This window comes from Pelecanus crispus, chromosome Z (genome assembly GCF_030463565.1).
Source record: "Pelecanus crispus isolate bPelCri1 chromosome Z, bPelCri1.pri, whole genome shotgun sequence".
NCBI lineage: Eukaryota > Metazoa > Chordata > Aves > Pelecaniformes > Pelecanidae > Pelecanus > Pelecanus crispus.
The window spans coordinates 17,826,361-17,843,780 of NC_134676.1; the positions used below are offsets into that span (position 1 = coordinate 17,826,361).

The 17,420-nt window shown below is 37.7% G+C and overlaps 1 protein-coding gene across 1 annotated transcript in view; it reads right to left on the reverse strand.

The window, feature by feature from the left end:
- The window catches only part of FGF10 (fibroblast growth factor 10), a 63,380-nt gene that overhangs the window by 4,945 nt on the left and 41,015 nt on the right, over positions 1–17,420 (reverse strand). Inside the window, exon 2 of the mRNA XM_075726891.1 lies at positions 1,190–1,293. Within this exon, the coding sequence (XP_075583006.1) occupies positions 1,190–1,293 (104 nt within the window). The remainder of the gene's footprint in view (positions 1–1,189; positions 1,294–17,420) is intronic.

Below are 17,420 nucleotides of genomic sequence, written 5' to 3' on the forward strand. Positions count from 1 at the left end.
ACACTGCACAGGATTTCAGAAAGTCAGAGTAACCTTTTGAACCAGGAGTGACTAGCCACAGTGCAGATGAGGGAGGACCGTTTATATAGCTTGTATGAACTAAACCCACTCCATAGAAATGCTTCCTTAAAAAAGAGGGCCAAATGATTTCAAGCCCCTTGAGTCTCAGTTGAGACTGGCATTACTTCATTATTTTCAGCAGAGGTAGGAGGCTTAGCTACATTGCCCAAGGTACCAGTACCTATCTGTGACCTGCTCTCTTTAAAGCCTATGGATATTCTGAATACTGAGCAATCTGAAGATTGGCTCATAACCTTTGCAGATTACTTGAATAAGTTTACATTTATGTGGGCTCAAACTCACAGGAACTGGCAAAAAGTTGCAAAATTGCAAACCAAACCAGATGTAATACCAGAACAATCTGGTGTTTGTGTAATCATGTGGATGTGTGAGGGTACACTTGAGTTCAGTAGTCAGGTTATAGATCATATTGCTTCCTATTACAAATATTTGGACAGTTACTGGGTTTTGTTGAGTTGGATTTGTTTTGTTTTGTTTTTTTTTTTTTTTTCCCCAAAAAGTATCAGTACCCCCAAACTTACACAAATACAAATAGAGTCTATATATGAACAATTTGCAAATGATACCCAAATTCTGCTCAGTCAAAGCTTATCTGCTGATATGTAAGTCTATACCTCTCCGTACTGCCCATAATCTTGTGTATTAATTAATACAGTCAATTTAAATCTGGCTACTCTAGAAATCTTCTTCTTGGAAGTTCATAGTTTGATAATTTGGTGTGTCTGCTCCATCAGTTGAAGTTTCCAAGATTTCAGGTACGCTTTATCCCCCCCCAGAATTACTGCTAAATGTGACTGTAGAGCAGAAAAAACAGGGAAAAACACCCTTGAAGATTACATTTTGTAGGACCCTCTCCATTGGCCACTACTTAGTAAGAAACCTGACCGAAGCAGTAAGCATGATAAATCCCAGCAGCTGCTTTGGTATGATATGAGCTTAACAAACAACAGGGAGCTTGTGGAGCCAGGGGCTGCTGGTGTACCAGAGGATGAAATTTTGATTTCAGCTCTAATTGGTAGTAATAGACAAATGGGGTTTTCAGCAGGTAAGAGAGGGAACTGTGCTGACTACTGCAATCCATTTGGAAGGCAAAAAAAAAAATACTTACAGAGCCGTAGACTTTTCCTTTCTTGTTCATGGCTAAGTAATAGTTGCTCTTAATGGACTTAACTGCCACAACTCCAATTTCTACAGATGTTATCTCCAGTATGCCTAAAAAAATAAGAATTGAGCTATTTAATCACTTCATTAGAGGATTTTCTCACTATAGAAAAGACAATAAACCTGAAAAATACTAAACTAATATTCGGAACCAGCAGATCAACAAACTTCAGCAGAGTTCTTCTCTAAACCATTGCAAGAACATACACAAACATTGTTTCAATCAACATGTTTCCTTTGTTAACCCTGCATTTTAAGCCCGTAATACTGAAACAAGTCCATTCTTCTCAGCATAGGTTTTGCTAAAATTTATCAGAAGAGACATCTGAACCACAGCATTAAATTAAATCTAAAGCATATGTCAATAGAATGTTAGATTTACCCCAATGTTCAAAACCACTGGTAAACTATTTATTCCTTGTAGGACATTTAGATAAACTAAATCTCTTGGCTGTACTGAGCTGACAAATTCACTTTTGGCAAGTGTGTTGACATTTTGGGATATAGTAAGACTAACCTTAATGGCCACATTATCTTTTTCTTTCAGATAGCAGAAACATTTTGCTCTGTTTGTAATAAATATGATTAATTTTATTTTCTTTAAAACAAACTCTTTCTGCAATACTGGATAGCTCAAGGGGCCAATAATGGGAGACAGAGCTTTTCATCTCTATGTTTTCTGCCCAAGAGCATACTGATATGGGAGTAGTAGAAGTTACTACAACTAACATAGTGACTTTAGAGATTCCTTTTCACCTATTACTAGAGTAACTGGATGGCTATGTTGTTTGGGTGTTTTGTCTTAATCCAGGATAAATATGGCTCCAGCCAAATAACTTCTAAATGGGTTATCCAGGTGGTATACCTGGCTCCAACATTTCTCCTGATATTAAAGTAGGTCTTAAAATGGTTGGAACAATAACTCTGTGGTCACTAAGGGTCTACCAGTGGGGAAATTACAGGAGGGGCAAAAATGTTGAGAAATTGTAAAGAACATCCTAGACCAAGCCAACAAATAATGTGACAAATAAATCAGCTGGAAAAACATTGATGAGTTGCTACCTGCTTAGAAGAAAAGAATCTGCAATAATTTCCTCCTAAATATGTTCTATGTTTTTGTCTGAGCAGGGTAGTACTGGAAAATCCTTATGTTTTTTCATTTACTTAAAAATTCCTTATGGTAACCACATATCAACTGAAGCCTACAGTGTAACTTGGTATTCAGTGCTTTTTCTGGAAGTGCTGACTTTCTGCCCCTGAATGCTGAATGCATTCTGTGCAGATTGTGGAACCATGTGGACTTTAGTGTGCAGAAGAGGTGCAGAGGAAGTTCTTTCACCGTACATTTTTGAAAATGGCTACTTTATATACAATGCAAAAGCCATTCTGTATGGCCATTGAACTGGTCTGTGCAACTCAGGACTGAGGATGTTACTTGTAGGAGTAGAGGCTTTGATGTTAGCTGGGTAGTGGCTGTGAATCAAGCATGAAAAAGTAATAGATGATTTTTGTTGGGAAGTAAACTGATTACATAGTTTATGCATGTGAAGAAGAGAGAGAATATCAAACTAGGCAATTTAACAGGAAAGACCTCCTTTTATTGCCAAGAAAGAAGAGGTGGCCTTTTCTGGATGCATTTTTAAATATATATGACATTCTATACTTATATAAACTACATAAATTTTGATATGAAGATATATAAATTCCAGTGCGATTACCAGAGGTTTTGTGTTTACTTAGCAAGAAGCATTAGGTTGGCCACAGCTACAAGGTCAATAGTCCCTGCATACGAGGAAGACTTCAGTGAGAGCCACAACATAAACAACAATAGGTCTAGGATCCAGTAAAGCCCTTCAGAAAATGGACCATATTAAATCAGAAATAAACATACTAAAAAAAAGTTTCTTGTCTAAACCTGTAAAGAGCTCAAAGTGTAGGATTATTTTGTTTAAATATTGATATCAAAATGCAAATACAAATGTTGATAGATAGAAACTATCACGTATTATTAAAAAAACCTGATAAAGCCTTCTTCTGTAAGATTTTTATGGTAAGAGTCTTAATTGCAGCATGAAAAATCAGCAGTGCTAAGGATAGAGTTGCACATATAAACTAAGAAAGCTTCACCTATGCTGTGAAAGATCTGAATATCCACTGAGCTCCTTACAGCTGTGTGAGAACAATACTGCAGTAATTGCCTCTCAGGCTTGAAACCCAGACTTGAACAAATAAAGAGTGAAGGCACAGTTGCATACGAGACTGCAAGTCTGCCACCTGTGTGGGGGTAGAAACAACAGTTCCCCAAATCAGCTCACTCTGTCATCAGCAGTATCCAACTCAGTAGCAGCAAAGGCCCCTCTGATATCTGGAGCTGCCTAACTACTGCCACGCAGAAAAGATAGGGCCAGTTATTTAAATTAAAACTCTAAACACAACTTCCATTAGTTACTTACATGTAATGTTAGCTTGAGAATTAGCACAAGGTGCTTAGGTGGAAATAAGAGGATCTATAACTTAGGGGAACTGTGTAATTCAGGAAGACCCAGAAAATGTGAGGGAAGTGTCAGTTAAGATCCATGACCTACTTTTAAGGCTAACTTGTCTACTGTTGCAAAGGAGCCATCTATCATTTTCCATATGTAAGATGAAGACAATTATTCTCTTTAATCTCAAGAAAAGTTGTGAGGGCTCCTTAATTAGATCCTGATAGTCAGCTCATATATACCAGTGTCATGCCATTGATAGAAGCAGATCAGTGAGTCCATACTATTAAAATGTTGCTCATATTCACAGCAAAGAAAAGCCAAATTTGCTTTCTTGATTTTCTGCGAGAGCATTAATACAGAGCAGTAGTCTTTAATCTTTTTCTCCCATGGGACATCTCCTAAAGTATCTGTGCTCAAAATCAAACAGTTGACTGCCTTAAGTTATGTGGATGACAAACTATTAGAGGGTCAGATTGTGGTGCAAACACTGCTACAACGCCCACTTCTTTTTACATGAGTGACATGGGTTTTTGTATTTTCCATGCCAAAAAGTGATGCCAAAAACTAGGCTGGGCCCATTTCTAAAAACAGCAGCAGTAACAAAAAAAAAAAAAAAAAAAGAAAAAAGAAAAAAAGATACTGGCATAACATGTCATTATTAATTTTTATGTTGAAAAGGATTAAACTGAGCTATATTTTGTGATATTATCCTTGTAACAATAACACAATATTAGACCATTTTGATTGATTGTTACATTTGCAGCTGAAGGAGAACAGTGCTTAAATAAGAAATTCGCACTGAATTAACCCATTTGAAGTCTTTTGCACTTGAATGATGGAGATACACTGCTCTTCAGTACAATACCTAAGTTAAAGTAACAGAAGTATTCATATAATTCATGAAAATATAGTAATTTTATCTGGTAAAGTTTGTTTGCAATCTCACGCTCTGTTATGTTCCTAGTGGGGCAGCTGAAATGACGTCATGAGGAGAAATGTTACTACATTTACAATAAGTGCACAGTAACTAGCTTGATTATACCTAGTTACGCTATTTAACTGGAGCCAAATGTAGCTGAATTCTTCAGAACTGTTACCAGTTTGATCTCATCACTAATGATCCTGTATTTATTCTCACTGAGTGTGTTTTGTGTATTTGGAAGTTGAAAAAATGTATAATATTCAGTAACAAGTTTGCATATTCTAACGTCTGCAGCATTTGGTGGGAGAAGGGGACTTAATTTTGTGCTTACTTCCCGTACACCCTGGAGACTTCACTGGAGTTACATGCTAGCTACAAGCACAGAACTAGCTTTTGTCTAGATTGCAAATTATTCAGTATCATTTACACATTTTCTCAGGGATTTTCATTTACTCAGAGATTCTCTCATGAGTTTGATAGAAATCTACTGAAGGAATCTTTTCATAGGTGTCAGTGATGTAGACACAAATTTCAAAGGTCAGCATGAGAGCACCAACTCATCTGACCTGGATCTGCAAGCAAAAGTCATAAGGACTTTTCAGAACTTTGAAATAGACTGGATTTAAACCAAATGCCTTTGATGTAAGGGTGAAAATATGTATTTGATTATTCTTGGGTCATTATTAAATTCATCAGGAATGTGTAAAAAATAGAAATTGAGACATACAACATGAATCTTAAAACAGTAGTGTTTTCACTGTCTGATGAAACTGATGTCTTTGAGGGCACAAAAAATTTTGTATTTTCCTCAAGGTTTATGTCGTAGAGTCACAGACTGTGATTGGACTTCTATACTACTGCAATAAAAAATATAATTTCCATGGGCTCTCAACATTAACTGTGTAAAATTCCATATTCTTCAAGTGCTGCAGGCTTGGAGGTAGAAGCCTATGTGTAGTCATAGGTAATACGGCTGAAAGGATGCCAGACCACTGTCGGTACTCCACTGGCTTTAGTTAGGAAAGCTATTCTTTACAGATCATTGTTCTCAGACACCTTAAAAAAATGAAATTCTATGACCTCCCCTATTCTACTATCTACATGAGAAAGTTTTTCTAGTATCCAATTCAAATGGCCTTGATGTAATTTGAGCCCAATACTTCTTGTTTAAACTGTAAACTAACACAAAAAAGAGATTATTTTTTTCCTTTGCAGAAACCTGTTACATATTCAAGAATTACTATCACACCTACCTATCTACCTACCAACTTTTGCTCTCTAAACAGGCTCAGTTTTTCAATGCTTTCCTTAAAGCTTTCAGGTGTTCTAGACCTTTGAACACTCCTGTTGCTTACGCCCACAGCATGACCATAATACTCTTACTGAAATCTTACCAGTGTTGATACATGAAGGAACATTTCATATTTCCTGTAAAGGATATATGCATACTCATACATTCATGCATCCTTTTTTTTTTTTTTTTTTTTACAGTAATATGATAATACTGATTCATGTTGACTTTGTGATCCACCACCCTTGAATACATGGAAAGCATGTAAGCAATCATTCTTCAATGTATAGTTGAGAATTTGATTACTCCTAATTAAATGTTGTACTTAACACCTGTCCCAGTTAAGTAGCCTCTTGTTTATTTTCTAATTTCTCTAATTTGTCAATGTTGGTTTGAGTTCTTATTGAGTCCTCCAAAATACTTGCAACTATTCCAAGCTTCATATTGCTTGCAACTTTTATAACCATATTTTCAATTCCTTCATTCAAGTTATATGAGTTTTTGATTAGGAGATACCTTGAAGACACTGTTGTGGAAGTTGATGTGTCTGTTCAGATTGGCAGTGAAAAACTGCTAATTCCTTAGTATGGCTTTCCATACTGCAAGACTCACTTGGATTTTGCTTGCTGATCTTGGTTAAGAAAATATCATTAGAGACAATAGTTTCAAAAATCTTTCCCAAATTTATGGTATCTACTGCTTCTCTCCTATACATGAAGATTTTTATCTCATCACAGTTGAAAATGAGGTTGGTTTGGTATTACTTCTCTTTGATTAATTCTTTGATTAATTCTTTTTGGTTGACAATTTCTTCAGTGTTTACAAACATATATTTAAAAATTACTTTTCCCATATTTTTTCTCAGGATATGCTGACTTGTCTAAGCTTTTTGTTTTCTCCCTTTTTAAAGAGAGGTATTATATTTACTACTTCCTCAGTTATCTGGGGAGTCATTTTTCTCCTCAAGTTTTCAGAATGAATCTCTAGCAGCTTGGCCAGCCTACTTAGTAGAGCAAGTACATTTTATCAAGTGAAAAACAGATAAATCATCCAACTCATTTTCATTTTTTCTTTTTCTGTTCCAACCAATGTTAGCTTCTCTTTGGAGCTCATGTTCCTTTATGTGAAGACTGAAACAAAAAAGGCATTTCAACATACTTCCTTGTATGTTTCCTGCATCTGATTTCATACCATTGCTCGGGCTCAGGTATTTCCATGCCTTAGGACTTTTCACTCCAAGAAAATGTGTAAAGTAAATAATTTCCATTATATAATGTGACTTGTAATTAGGCTTGATAATAAGCACTACAAAAAATTAATATTCTTGGAAGAAGATTCTCATTTAGTTACTCATTTCTGGTTCCATGGTTTTTAGGAACTTGGCAAGGAAAATAAAACAATTAAAAAAAATGCTGTGGCCTCCATTATGGTTTTAAAACAGATAGCACACTATTATTTTACAGCCATAACTCTGTAAACTTCAGCAATTACAACTAATCCCCTTTGACCACATCCACTGTAAAAGCATAGTTTTCAATACCCAAACCATTTCCAACTCATTATAATTGGAAACATTTTAAATATCAACTTGAGATGTGCCCTGTAGCTATGCATGTGCTCTCTTTACAGGTCCCAAAGGCTAGAAATGTATTCCCAATAGAAACCAAATATATTTAACTTAAATAAACTGTATTTTTACAGTTTATAAAAATGATCATTATATAAATGACAAGGCAACAGAAAGCTGACTGGCTGTCTAAGTCTGCACAGAGGGACTGTAAAAAATACAAGTGAAAAATTGCACTTACATAATTCTGTACACTAATTCCAAATGTCCTATGTTTTTATAAAAATGCTGGTAATATGAAGCAAAAAAATTACAAAATATCCGAGAACTTGAGTGAAATTACGTCAAGCAATTTGTTAAGAAAGACAACTTGGCAGAATATCAGATGTATTATCAAGGCAGAACTGCATTGGGTCCAAACAAACCCTGCAATGAGAATCACTTGATGCTGGGATGAAATTTAACTTCTTTGCAGTGTGAGGCAGTGACCATTTTCCTATGGCTGTATCATTTGTGGCATAACTTCTTAAAGCACACTCTAAATATCTGCAACCTTAGTTGCAGTCCTCGTAATATAGAGGAACAGGACCACCTTGCATCTTCTTGTCCCTTTCAGAGATTATCCCATATATGCGGCAATCCACAGGCAGTCCTTCCCTCCATTGCCTTTTCTTCTGTCTGCAGAAATATTGCAGATGAAGAGTGAGTTCAGCTGGATGGAATGTGATGATGACTGAGAACTTCTGAAACTTTCCAGTTTCCCCAATGGTGACAAGAAGCTGCTGGGCCTGTGAAGGCAGCTGCTGCTCTTGGTGGGTAACTGGAGAGGGCAGAACTTCATAACATTCCTCTAAACTGACTTTTGAGAACTTTGGTTTGTGCACCCTCAAGGGACCTTCTCTGAAAGGGTACCTTTGACTGGCATTGGCTTGGGTCAGACAAAGTTGGTCATAAGTCATAACATTAAAGATTTGATAGTTGAAAAAGCTGCTCTTAGTAGGTGGCTTGAAAAAGGGTGGTTTGAAGAAATGGGAAGACTGGTTGAATGCGATCATAAAAGAGTGAAGGAGTATAAGGCCACTGACTCTGTTTCCATTCCATTTCACCATTTACACCTGTTCAAGGCAAATTGAAAACATCCCCAAATGAGAAGTTATACTGCTATTCCTACCTTTTATTTTATTTTGCATAAGAATTACTCACAACAGAAAGAGGAAGATAGTGCAGCAGGAGATAAAGCAAATCTAGGAAACTGAAGATGGGCTAAGCAAGACTTGCCTTTGGAAGCTTTTTTAATGAAGCAAAGTATTTCCACTAAAATGTGACTTTTACAGACTTTGTGGTTGTCTTTTGAAGGCAGCTACAAATATCACAACCCACAATGCCAGAGTTATGGGCAGAAATCTCAAATAATAACCAACCTGAACCATAACCTGAGCTTTGACTTAAAACTAAAACTTTGTTTGAAGTTAAAATCACTTCAGTGCTTTTTATTATTATTTAACATTTTCTGAGACTTCCACCCTTCCTGGTCTAAATCAGAAGTGAAAGTACTGAAAGACCACATTAGCGAGCTGCTAATGTGTCAGATATAGATCAACTATAGCCAAAATGTGAATGTCCCATGAGTTTTCCAGTCCAATTCCCACATCTGATGCATTTGGATAAGGCTGAGATATGTATCCAAGCTTCTGGAAGGCTGTGGGAACAGGACCTCTGAGCCTTCCTGTACTAGCACAGTATCAGCATATGGTGTGAAATCTCCATGGTGCATAAAGACCATGTGAAAGACTAATTATTAGAGCCCTTTCTCAGACCCACAAGGGGATTAAATGAAAATAAACTGCTTCTCCTTTCCTTATCTATTGCTTTTATGGCTTTAATTTCAGAGCAGAGCAAGAGCTACTCAACCAACAGTCCTCTTCAGACCAAGTAAATGGAAGGGTGGCAGCAGTAGGGTACATGGGAAGAGAGAACCTCATCAGTAATGAAATAGTGAGAGCTGTTGGTTAGCAAAAGAGGAGTTTAAGTTTAGCTACAAGAATGGCAGGAATCAGTTTAGCTAGTATACATTCTGACATGTAACAGAAACAAGGAATTCAGGAGCACAGTTAGCCTACATTTTTCCCTCCTGACAGTGAAGGGAGGCAACTCCAAAGGGCAGTTCTAAACGCCACCAAAACTCCTTCTGTTAAATGTCCAAAGTTAGATGGGTTAAAGTTAAGCAAAGGAAGTGCAGGAAGTGACTTTGATGACACATCTATGCTGCCAGTCAAGATGCATTCAGATATGCCCTCAAGGACACCTTGTCCATCACTTTCATCACTAACATGCAAGCATGTCATCAGATTTAGCCGAAGTGCTGTAACTATCTTGCAGGAGGGAAGATAAACACGTTTGCTTCCCTCACATGGATTTAATTCAGGCTGTGGAGATGGGATGGCTACAGGTAGAGCCAACTGTACCTAGCTTTGTTCATCATAGCTCAGATTTCTTGAGCTCCATGCTTTGATCCAAGACAGGAAGGTGTGTAGCCAGCTACATGAATGCTGATGGAAAATATAAGGGTCTGAACATCTCAGCGTGCTTGACCCCACCCTTGCAAGACTTGGTGACTTGTAGATGAGACACAGACAGTGTCAGAATTCATTATCTGATCTGTTTCTGGGATGGAGGAGTTATAACTGATGACTAATACTGACCAAGGAATGGTAGCAATTCATATGCCAAGAGAAAAAAAGGAAAACAAACCACCCCCACCTAGTATATGCAGGGTTGTAGTTATCTGATTTGTTAGATCTCTTGACAAAGATGGCTTAAGGAGTTTCAGCCCTCCCTTCCCCCAGATGCTTTTTCCTGCCTCTGTGCTGAAGTTCACCAACCCTTCAAATATAACTGTTTGTGGAGCAGCACTATAAACAAAATCACTGGAATGATCTGGCTTGGAAATAACTCTCAATAGAAAACAAATCAACCTAAAACTCTAAGGACTACACAATCCAAGTTTTTGCAGTCATTTCTAGTAGTATATGTTTTCTAGACCTCTTATTGCTCTCTTTCTGGTCTCTTTCCAGTTGGCTAATTTTTTTGAAGTGAGGTGCCCAAGACTGGACTGATGTTCTAACTAAGGCCTGATGGGTACTGAATTGAACAGAAAGATTACTTCATGTGTTTATAAGGAAACTTGGATCCCAACCTAAATCCTAATTGAAACTTGGCTGTCCATATATGTTTCCATCTAGTAGACAGGACCAGGCTCTCAGGATTTCTGCCAAATCTTAAATTTCTAGGTCTCTACAGAAATACACAGGAGAATGGAAAGCTTATAAGAGACTAGTATAGCTCAGTGCATTTTTTCAGGGGTGTGTGGAGCTGTCTATTTCAACCTGGCTGGAATCCCGAGTTATCTTTCATATTCATGATCATTATGTTCACTTCCTGCATTTTACCATTTGTGTAAGTTTCAATGTGAATAACTGCAAATTGGAAGAAACTGGATGGAGTTGAGGCTGTTCCATTTATTGCCTATCCTAACACACAAGGAAGGGATAATACATAGGCAGTGGCACTGCAGAAGAAACAGTCAAAATGCATGGTGACTGCCAGGAGAAGTAGCTGTCCATCACCTGCAATCTAAGGAAAGGCTGGTCGTCACTGCTCAGGCAGTCAGCTGCTGCTCAGTCAGGAGCTTCTAGCAGATACAGTACATATATTCACAAATTATAATTAAATGGAGTCAATCACTACTTAGGCACTGGCAGGTATGAGCAGATGGAAGTGAGCCTGGGTGCTGAAGTGATCAGAGTATGTACAAACAGATGAAACAAGGTATCCCTATGAGAAGTTGTATGGAAGTTGTGAGACTTAAGAAACTCAGTGTGCTGCAGTGGGCCTCTGCTACTTCTCTGTCAACAATCTTTATCCAAATGACAGGTTTGTTGCCTCCTACTGAGACTGTCTGACACATGTTGTAGCTGTTGTTCTAAGGCTGCTCAGTTGCACATCAAAATGAGACAACAGTTTCTTTCTACAGTTACGTTTAATTTGGGGCCTCGTTTGTTCTTATGATGGATCTCAACTTGACTCCCCATTGTGCAAGACAACAGGACTGGGAAAATATGGTTTCTCATTTGCTGGCCTGAAATACTTACCTTCTTGCGGAAGGTAGGAGACAGAAGGAAACTCACTGCATAACTGTACCACAAAGCTTGGCAATGAGCATTGCACTGCCTGTGGCAGGTAGAATGCTCTCTCAAATCTGTATGGGCACAATGACCTGTTGATGGGGTAAAATAGAAAAATCACAAAGTTCTACAGGCTCCTCTTTAAGGGACCATGACTAGGTACAGTTCGTAGCAGTGTCCTGCTACTGCTATGTTTCTCTCAAGAAAACAAAAAGGATATTTTAGTGTTTTCCCTGCAAATCAGAAAGTTGCCAAACACACTAATCCACCACAACAATTAGTTGTTGGTTCTAATGGTTTATGTCTGTCTGTGCCTCACACAGGAAAAAGGAATCCATGGTATTTTAAAATATGGGATCCACATGTTTATAACACCAGACTACCCCTGGACAGCTATGATAATCATGCTTTTTCACATAATTATCTTTGGTGGCAGTTAATCATCAACACTTTCAGCAGTTCTCTTCTACAATGCCACAAATATTCCTAATATTGCTTGGTCATAATAATCACTTTTTTAACAGAAACTTCATAATGACTGTGGGAACAGAATGAACATCTGAGAAGTGTAGATTAGGGCAGCTGTATGTTATGGGTGATCAGTATTAAGAAAACAACTACAAACAATATTTCAGTATATCTTAAAATTCCAAACTGTTGTTTGTCCCTTGTAGCTTTTTTTCCTCCACAAATTCTTTTCTTAACTGACCTGGATGTGATCAAATAAAAGGCACGTCTCTGACCCTAATACTCATATTTACATAGTTTGGGTCAATGTTGTATATGATTTAAGATGACCAGTCATAGATTGTAAGTAGCTCATAACCTGGTGGGTACTGTGCAAATAAACTACTGTCTAAACTTTTTCAGACAAAATATTTATTCAAAGAACAATTATAACAATTGTTATTGGACAGTCTTGCAGTAAATAAAGAAAAATTAATTGCATGTTGTTACTATATGAGAAGATGTTAAGGCCAACAGTTTAGCAGCTGGAAAGGACTCAGTGACCTCTGATCACCAGTTCATTGCTTTGTCCATTCATTTTTTGTTTTCTCTGACATAAGTAATTCTGTGTACTTAATTCATCCCAAATTACAACCAGTCAAAAAGATACCATTCAATAACTGTATTATTCTTGTTATAATGGTATGTGATCAGCTTCTCATTTTTTAATGCTAGATTTGTACTTTGTCTTACATATTCTGTGCACTTCTTTCATCATCAAAGGTATGCTGAAACACTAAAGCAAATAACAAGGTCTGTGCTCTTGCACACAGATGTAAACTATTGCCCACTATAGTGCAAGCACCTGATATATATCTTTCACAGTGTTTTCATCTTTAGTACTTGACTGTCTCCTAACCTGGCTGGACCTGGTATCTTCAGTCTTCTAGTACAAACATTTTTTTTAAAACTTTGATGAGCAGTGATAAGTGCTGTCTTCTTAAACATTCATTCAACACCTCATCAAAAAGCAGGATGACAAAATCGTCAATCTTGCACAGAAACTTAAAAGGCTGATCTGCAGAGCACAATCACTTCACACCTTTCTGCTTTCATTATCTTCAAGTCTCCTTCTATATTGTTTCCCATCTTCCCTGCTGAGATCCTCAGATAGCAGCTAACAAGCATGTTTTGCACACAGGATTCTGTGATCTAACTGCATATGCTTGTGCCTCATGTCTTGTCCTTTTATATAAACTCCAATTCCCTAGCCTGGGTTTCTGAAATCTTTTTGGTTTTCCCTTTCCTTGAACTATGTAAGACTTTGCACAAATGCTCACAAAACTATGTTTTTGTTAATGGACAATATGATTCAGAAGATTTGATACCTTCTTTCCAGCTTTTCTACTCAACCTTCTGTATTTAAATTGGGGTTTCTGCTCACTGGAGCCTAACAGCACAAAACTCCACTCAGCCAACCAACCCCAATCAACCACTCAGCTTCCAGTGAGTGTGATTTTTGCTGTGATCGCAGCAGAACCCTTGTCAGGGGATGTGTAGAGGGCAGGCAAAGAACCTCCCATCTTCTCTATGTACTTTTATGTCAGGCTCAGAGATACCTTTGCTTACACTACTGTCTAACATTGCAAAGAGCACCTGGCCCCTAGGTCATTTGGTGAAAACTGGCTGACAATCATATTTGCACCTTCTAGGGTGGTCTGGTGCATCTCTGGGAGTGCTTGGTTCAATTTTCCTCAGACTATTACCTCTAGAGACTTTACCCATAGCCCTCAGACATGTCTGTGGTTTTTTTTTTTTTTTTTTTTTTTTGTTCTGAGTGTCTGCCATATTGTGAAGACTGTGTGGCAGCCCATCAGTTTGCTGTTTGTATAGTCTGACGCCAAGGTCATGTAGACATGCTCTTGCAGGGCCTGGCATGACAGTTATAAAACCAAAGGAACCAAACCTGGCTGGGTGTTGCCCATATCCCCTCTTAGGAGTGGTCCCTGCAGTGAACTGAGAATTTTGAGAGGTTCATCTCAGGAGGAAATAGTTCATGCCAAAAAAGGCTAAGTGTGAACTAACATGTGCAATGTGAAGAGTCAAGAGTGTTGGATCCAAAAGCTACCCGAGGAGTTAAGTTATTTGACAGCATAGACCTAGCCTTAGACAGCTACGGAGATCAGCAGCTGAAGAACAGCTGCTGATTTCTGCCTGGGATTTTGCATGTGGAGACAGACACTTCTGAGCAATGTCAGAGCAATGGTGCATGTGCTGCTTGTACAGCCTGGGCACAGACAATAAATATAAAACTGTCTATGTACAATGTCTTATTGCTTGTGCATGAACCAACTCCACAGTTATATTCCAGGAAGCATCAACTTTTCTATACCTATGTTGTGTAACTGATGTATAGATAACAATAAGTAATGCGTTAAAAATAGGGAACAAAAGTAATCAGTTTTCTCAGGAAAGTAATCAGCAAAGTCCAGCTGCTGTCTGTGCTCAACATATTCATTAGTGATCCATAGTAATGTCATGACAAACCCTGTTGATTATAGTAAACTCAGGGTAGTAAATCTGAAGGACTGGGAGTAACTGCAGAAGAATCTCAGGATCCAAACTGACAAGGCAATAAAATACCAGATAAAATCCAGTGTAGGTGAATGTTGTAGAAAGTGGTGCATACAGGGAAAGTAACGTTACATGGAATGTGTTACAGAACGGCTTATGGCCCAGCTATCACTTCTTAGTCTTATAATAGACAGCAAACAAAATATTAAGAATGTGCAGGACAAGAGTAGGGAATGTTTAGGAAATGGAAAGTACAATGAAGTTTAATTCCACCTGTGCTTGCATTTTGAACGTGCATGCTACCCTAGTCTCTCATCTCCTAAAAGATGGAGCAGAACTGGAAAAGCTACAGGAAAGGGCAACATGCATGATCAGAAATAAAGATCAACTATTGTTTGAAGAATAACTAAAACCTAGGGCTTCACAGGGTGGAACAGAAATGGCTTGAGGAGGGGGAATCTATAAAATTATAGGCAACATTGAGAAAGAGAAGCAGCAACAACTATGCCCTGAATCTCAAATTCAATTATTGGCCAGATATTTAAAACAAAAGAAGGTATTTTTTCACACTTGCTAGATTACAGCAGTCATTGGTGAGCTGTCAGTTTACATGAACTGGAAAACAATCAGAACAATTAATTCCAAAAATGTGTTCCTAAGATAAGTAAATAGACACCATCATTAGTCTCTGAATTACACACTGATGGACCCTAGGAAAGTATAATAGGCAGTTACTGCTATATGCTTGTTCTTCTCTTCAGGCTTCTGCTACTGCTACTGTCAGAGACAGGAGACCAGACTGACCTTTAGTCTGAAGCAGTGGAGTTGCCCTTTAATTCTTACATATACATCCCCTCATACAGAGAAATGGAAGAAAGCAGAGAAACAGCTAACAAAGATTTGTCAAGATCAAGTTCTGTTAAATCTAATTTCATTTTATGACAATGTAACAGGTCATATAATGAAAAGAGCTACGTAGTTAGGCTTTTGACACTATCATGTTACACTGCCATAAATACACTAGTTTCATACAAAACAGTATTTTGAGTAGGATGAAAAACAGGCTAGAAAACTGTATTTAGAGAATCATTCTCAATGATTCACTGCCAAAATGGAATGAAGTAATGAGGAAATGCAAATACAAGATGAAGAGGAATGAGATATCCATTTTGCAGAAAAGTATTTGGGTGGCTAGTGGTCCACAACCTGGGCTTGAGTGAACAACATGAAAAGCAAACATCCTCCTAATGTGTCTAAACACAAATATAGTGTGTGATATGCAAAAGAAAATCTTTCCACATCATCCAGCACTCAGAAGGCTTCATCTGGGCTCTATGCTCGTTTCAAGATATGTCTAAAGAGGGCAACCAGCATGGCCACAGGTCTAGAAAATACGATTTGTAATGGAAAATTAAATAAATTCATCCTGTTTATCTTAAGAAGAGGAGATTTGGAAAGAGAAAGCTTATCAGTAACTTCTGAATAGTTAAAAAACATCTGGAAAGAGGAGGGGAATATTTCATGCAAGAGACAATAGAAATAATGGGCTCAACAGCACAGATGAGTAAGAGAGGATATTAAGAATAATAAAATTTTAGTAAGGGTGGTAAAACTCTGTATTCATTAAAGATGCTTGGGAGTGTGTGCAGTCTTTAAAAGCAGATGATAAAAGTGTCCAGCAGAGTTGATAATAGGTATATCATCCATATGTTCATTATGGGACAAGGGGATGCACCACGTGATCTCTTAAGATTTCTTCCAAGCCTATAAAGCTGTGCTTCCAAACACAAAAATTCAATCAAACGTTGCTGAAAATGTTGGCCTTACTATGGCCTTACTGCACTCTACAGAGCAGTATTCTGTACAGTATTTGCATAGGAAGTCAAACACTTCTGGAAATGTAAGGACTTAGAGCATGCGTGGCGTGCAGCTGATGTCCTGAAATATTTAGGATTTTCGGTTACACAGAAACGAGTCAGAACTACTGTATGATATTTCTGATCAATGCATTGGAATTCCAGAAGAAATGCAAAGAATCATTAAAAGGCCCAAGCAGCAGAAGAGGTCAGTTCAGATATGTGGTAGCTCTTGGCAGCAGTAGGAGTGTGATCATTTAGATTTTGCTCACAAAAACTCCAGGACCATAAAATGTTTCACAGTGCATCGTCTTTGCAGATTATGTATTAACTTTGGAGATCTTGCTTCTAAATTGTGAACTTTGTGTCCCTCATCCTCATGTTCTTCATTTGCAAGTTTGTGCTTATTGATCCTAACTGATATCTGATCAAATGCAACACTAACCATAATTCCTTTTTATTTGAAACCATTCAAACACTGTAGTCAGTGGTATTTAGAAATGATAACGTATTTACTTCTGTAATGAAAAGCATAATTATGACAACAGTACTAGGCCTGTTATACTGAAATTGGAAGGGACTTCAACTTAAAAAAACACCCAAACAAACAATGAGCTTGCATGCTGGTACGTACTGCAGAACTGGGGATTCAGTATCTGAAAGCTGGACGCCCAACTGTAGTTCCTACAAGACTTGCAAATTTGTGGGACTCCTTTCACAGCCACTCCTTTCATAGACAGCAAGTATTCTACGAAGCAAAGTATGAAGATAACAGAACTACTTGTGGAAATTTGATTCTTAATGTCCATGTTCCTCTGCACACCTCTAGTGAATTATTTTCTTTCTCTTCA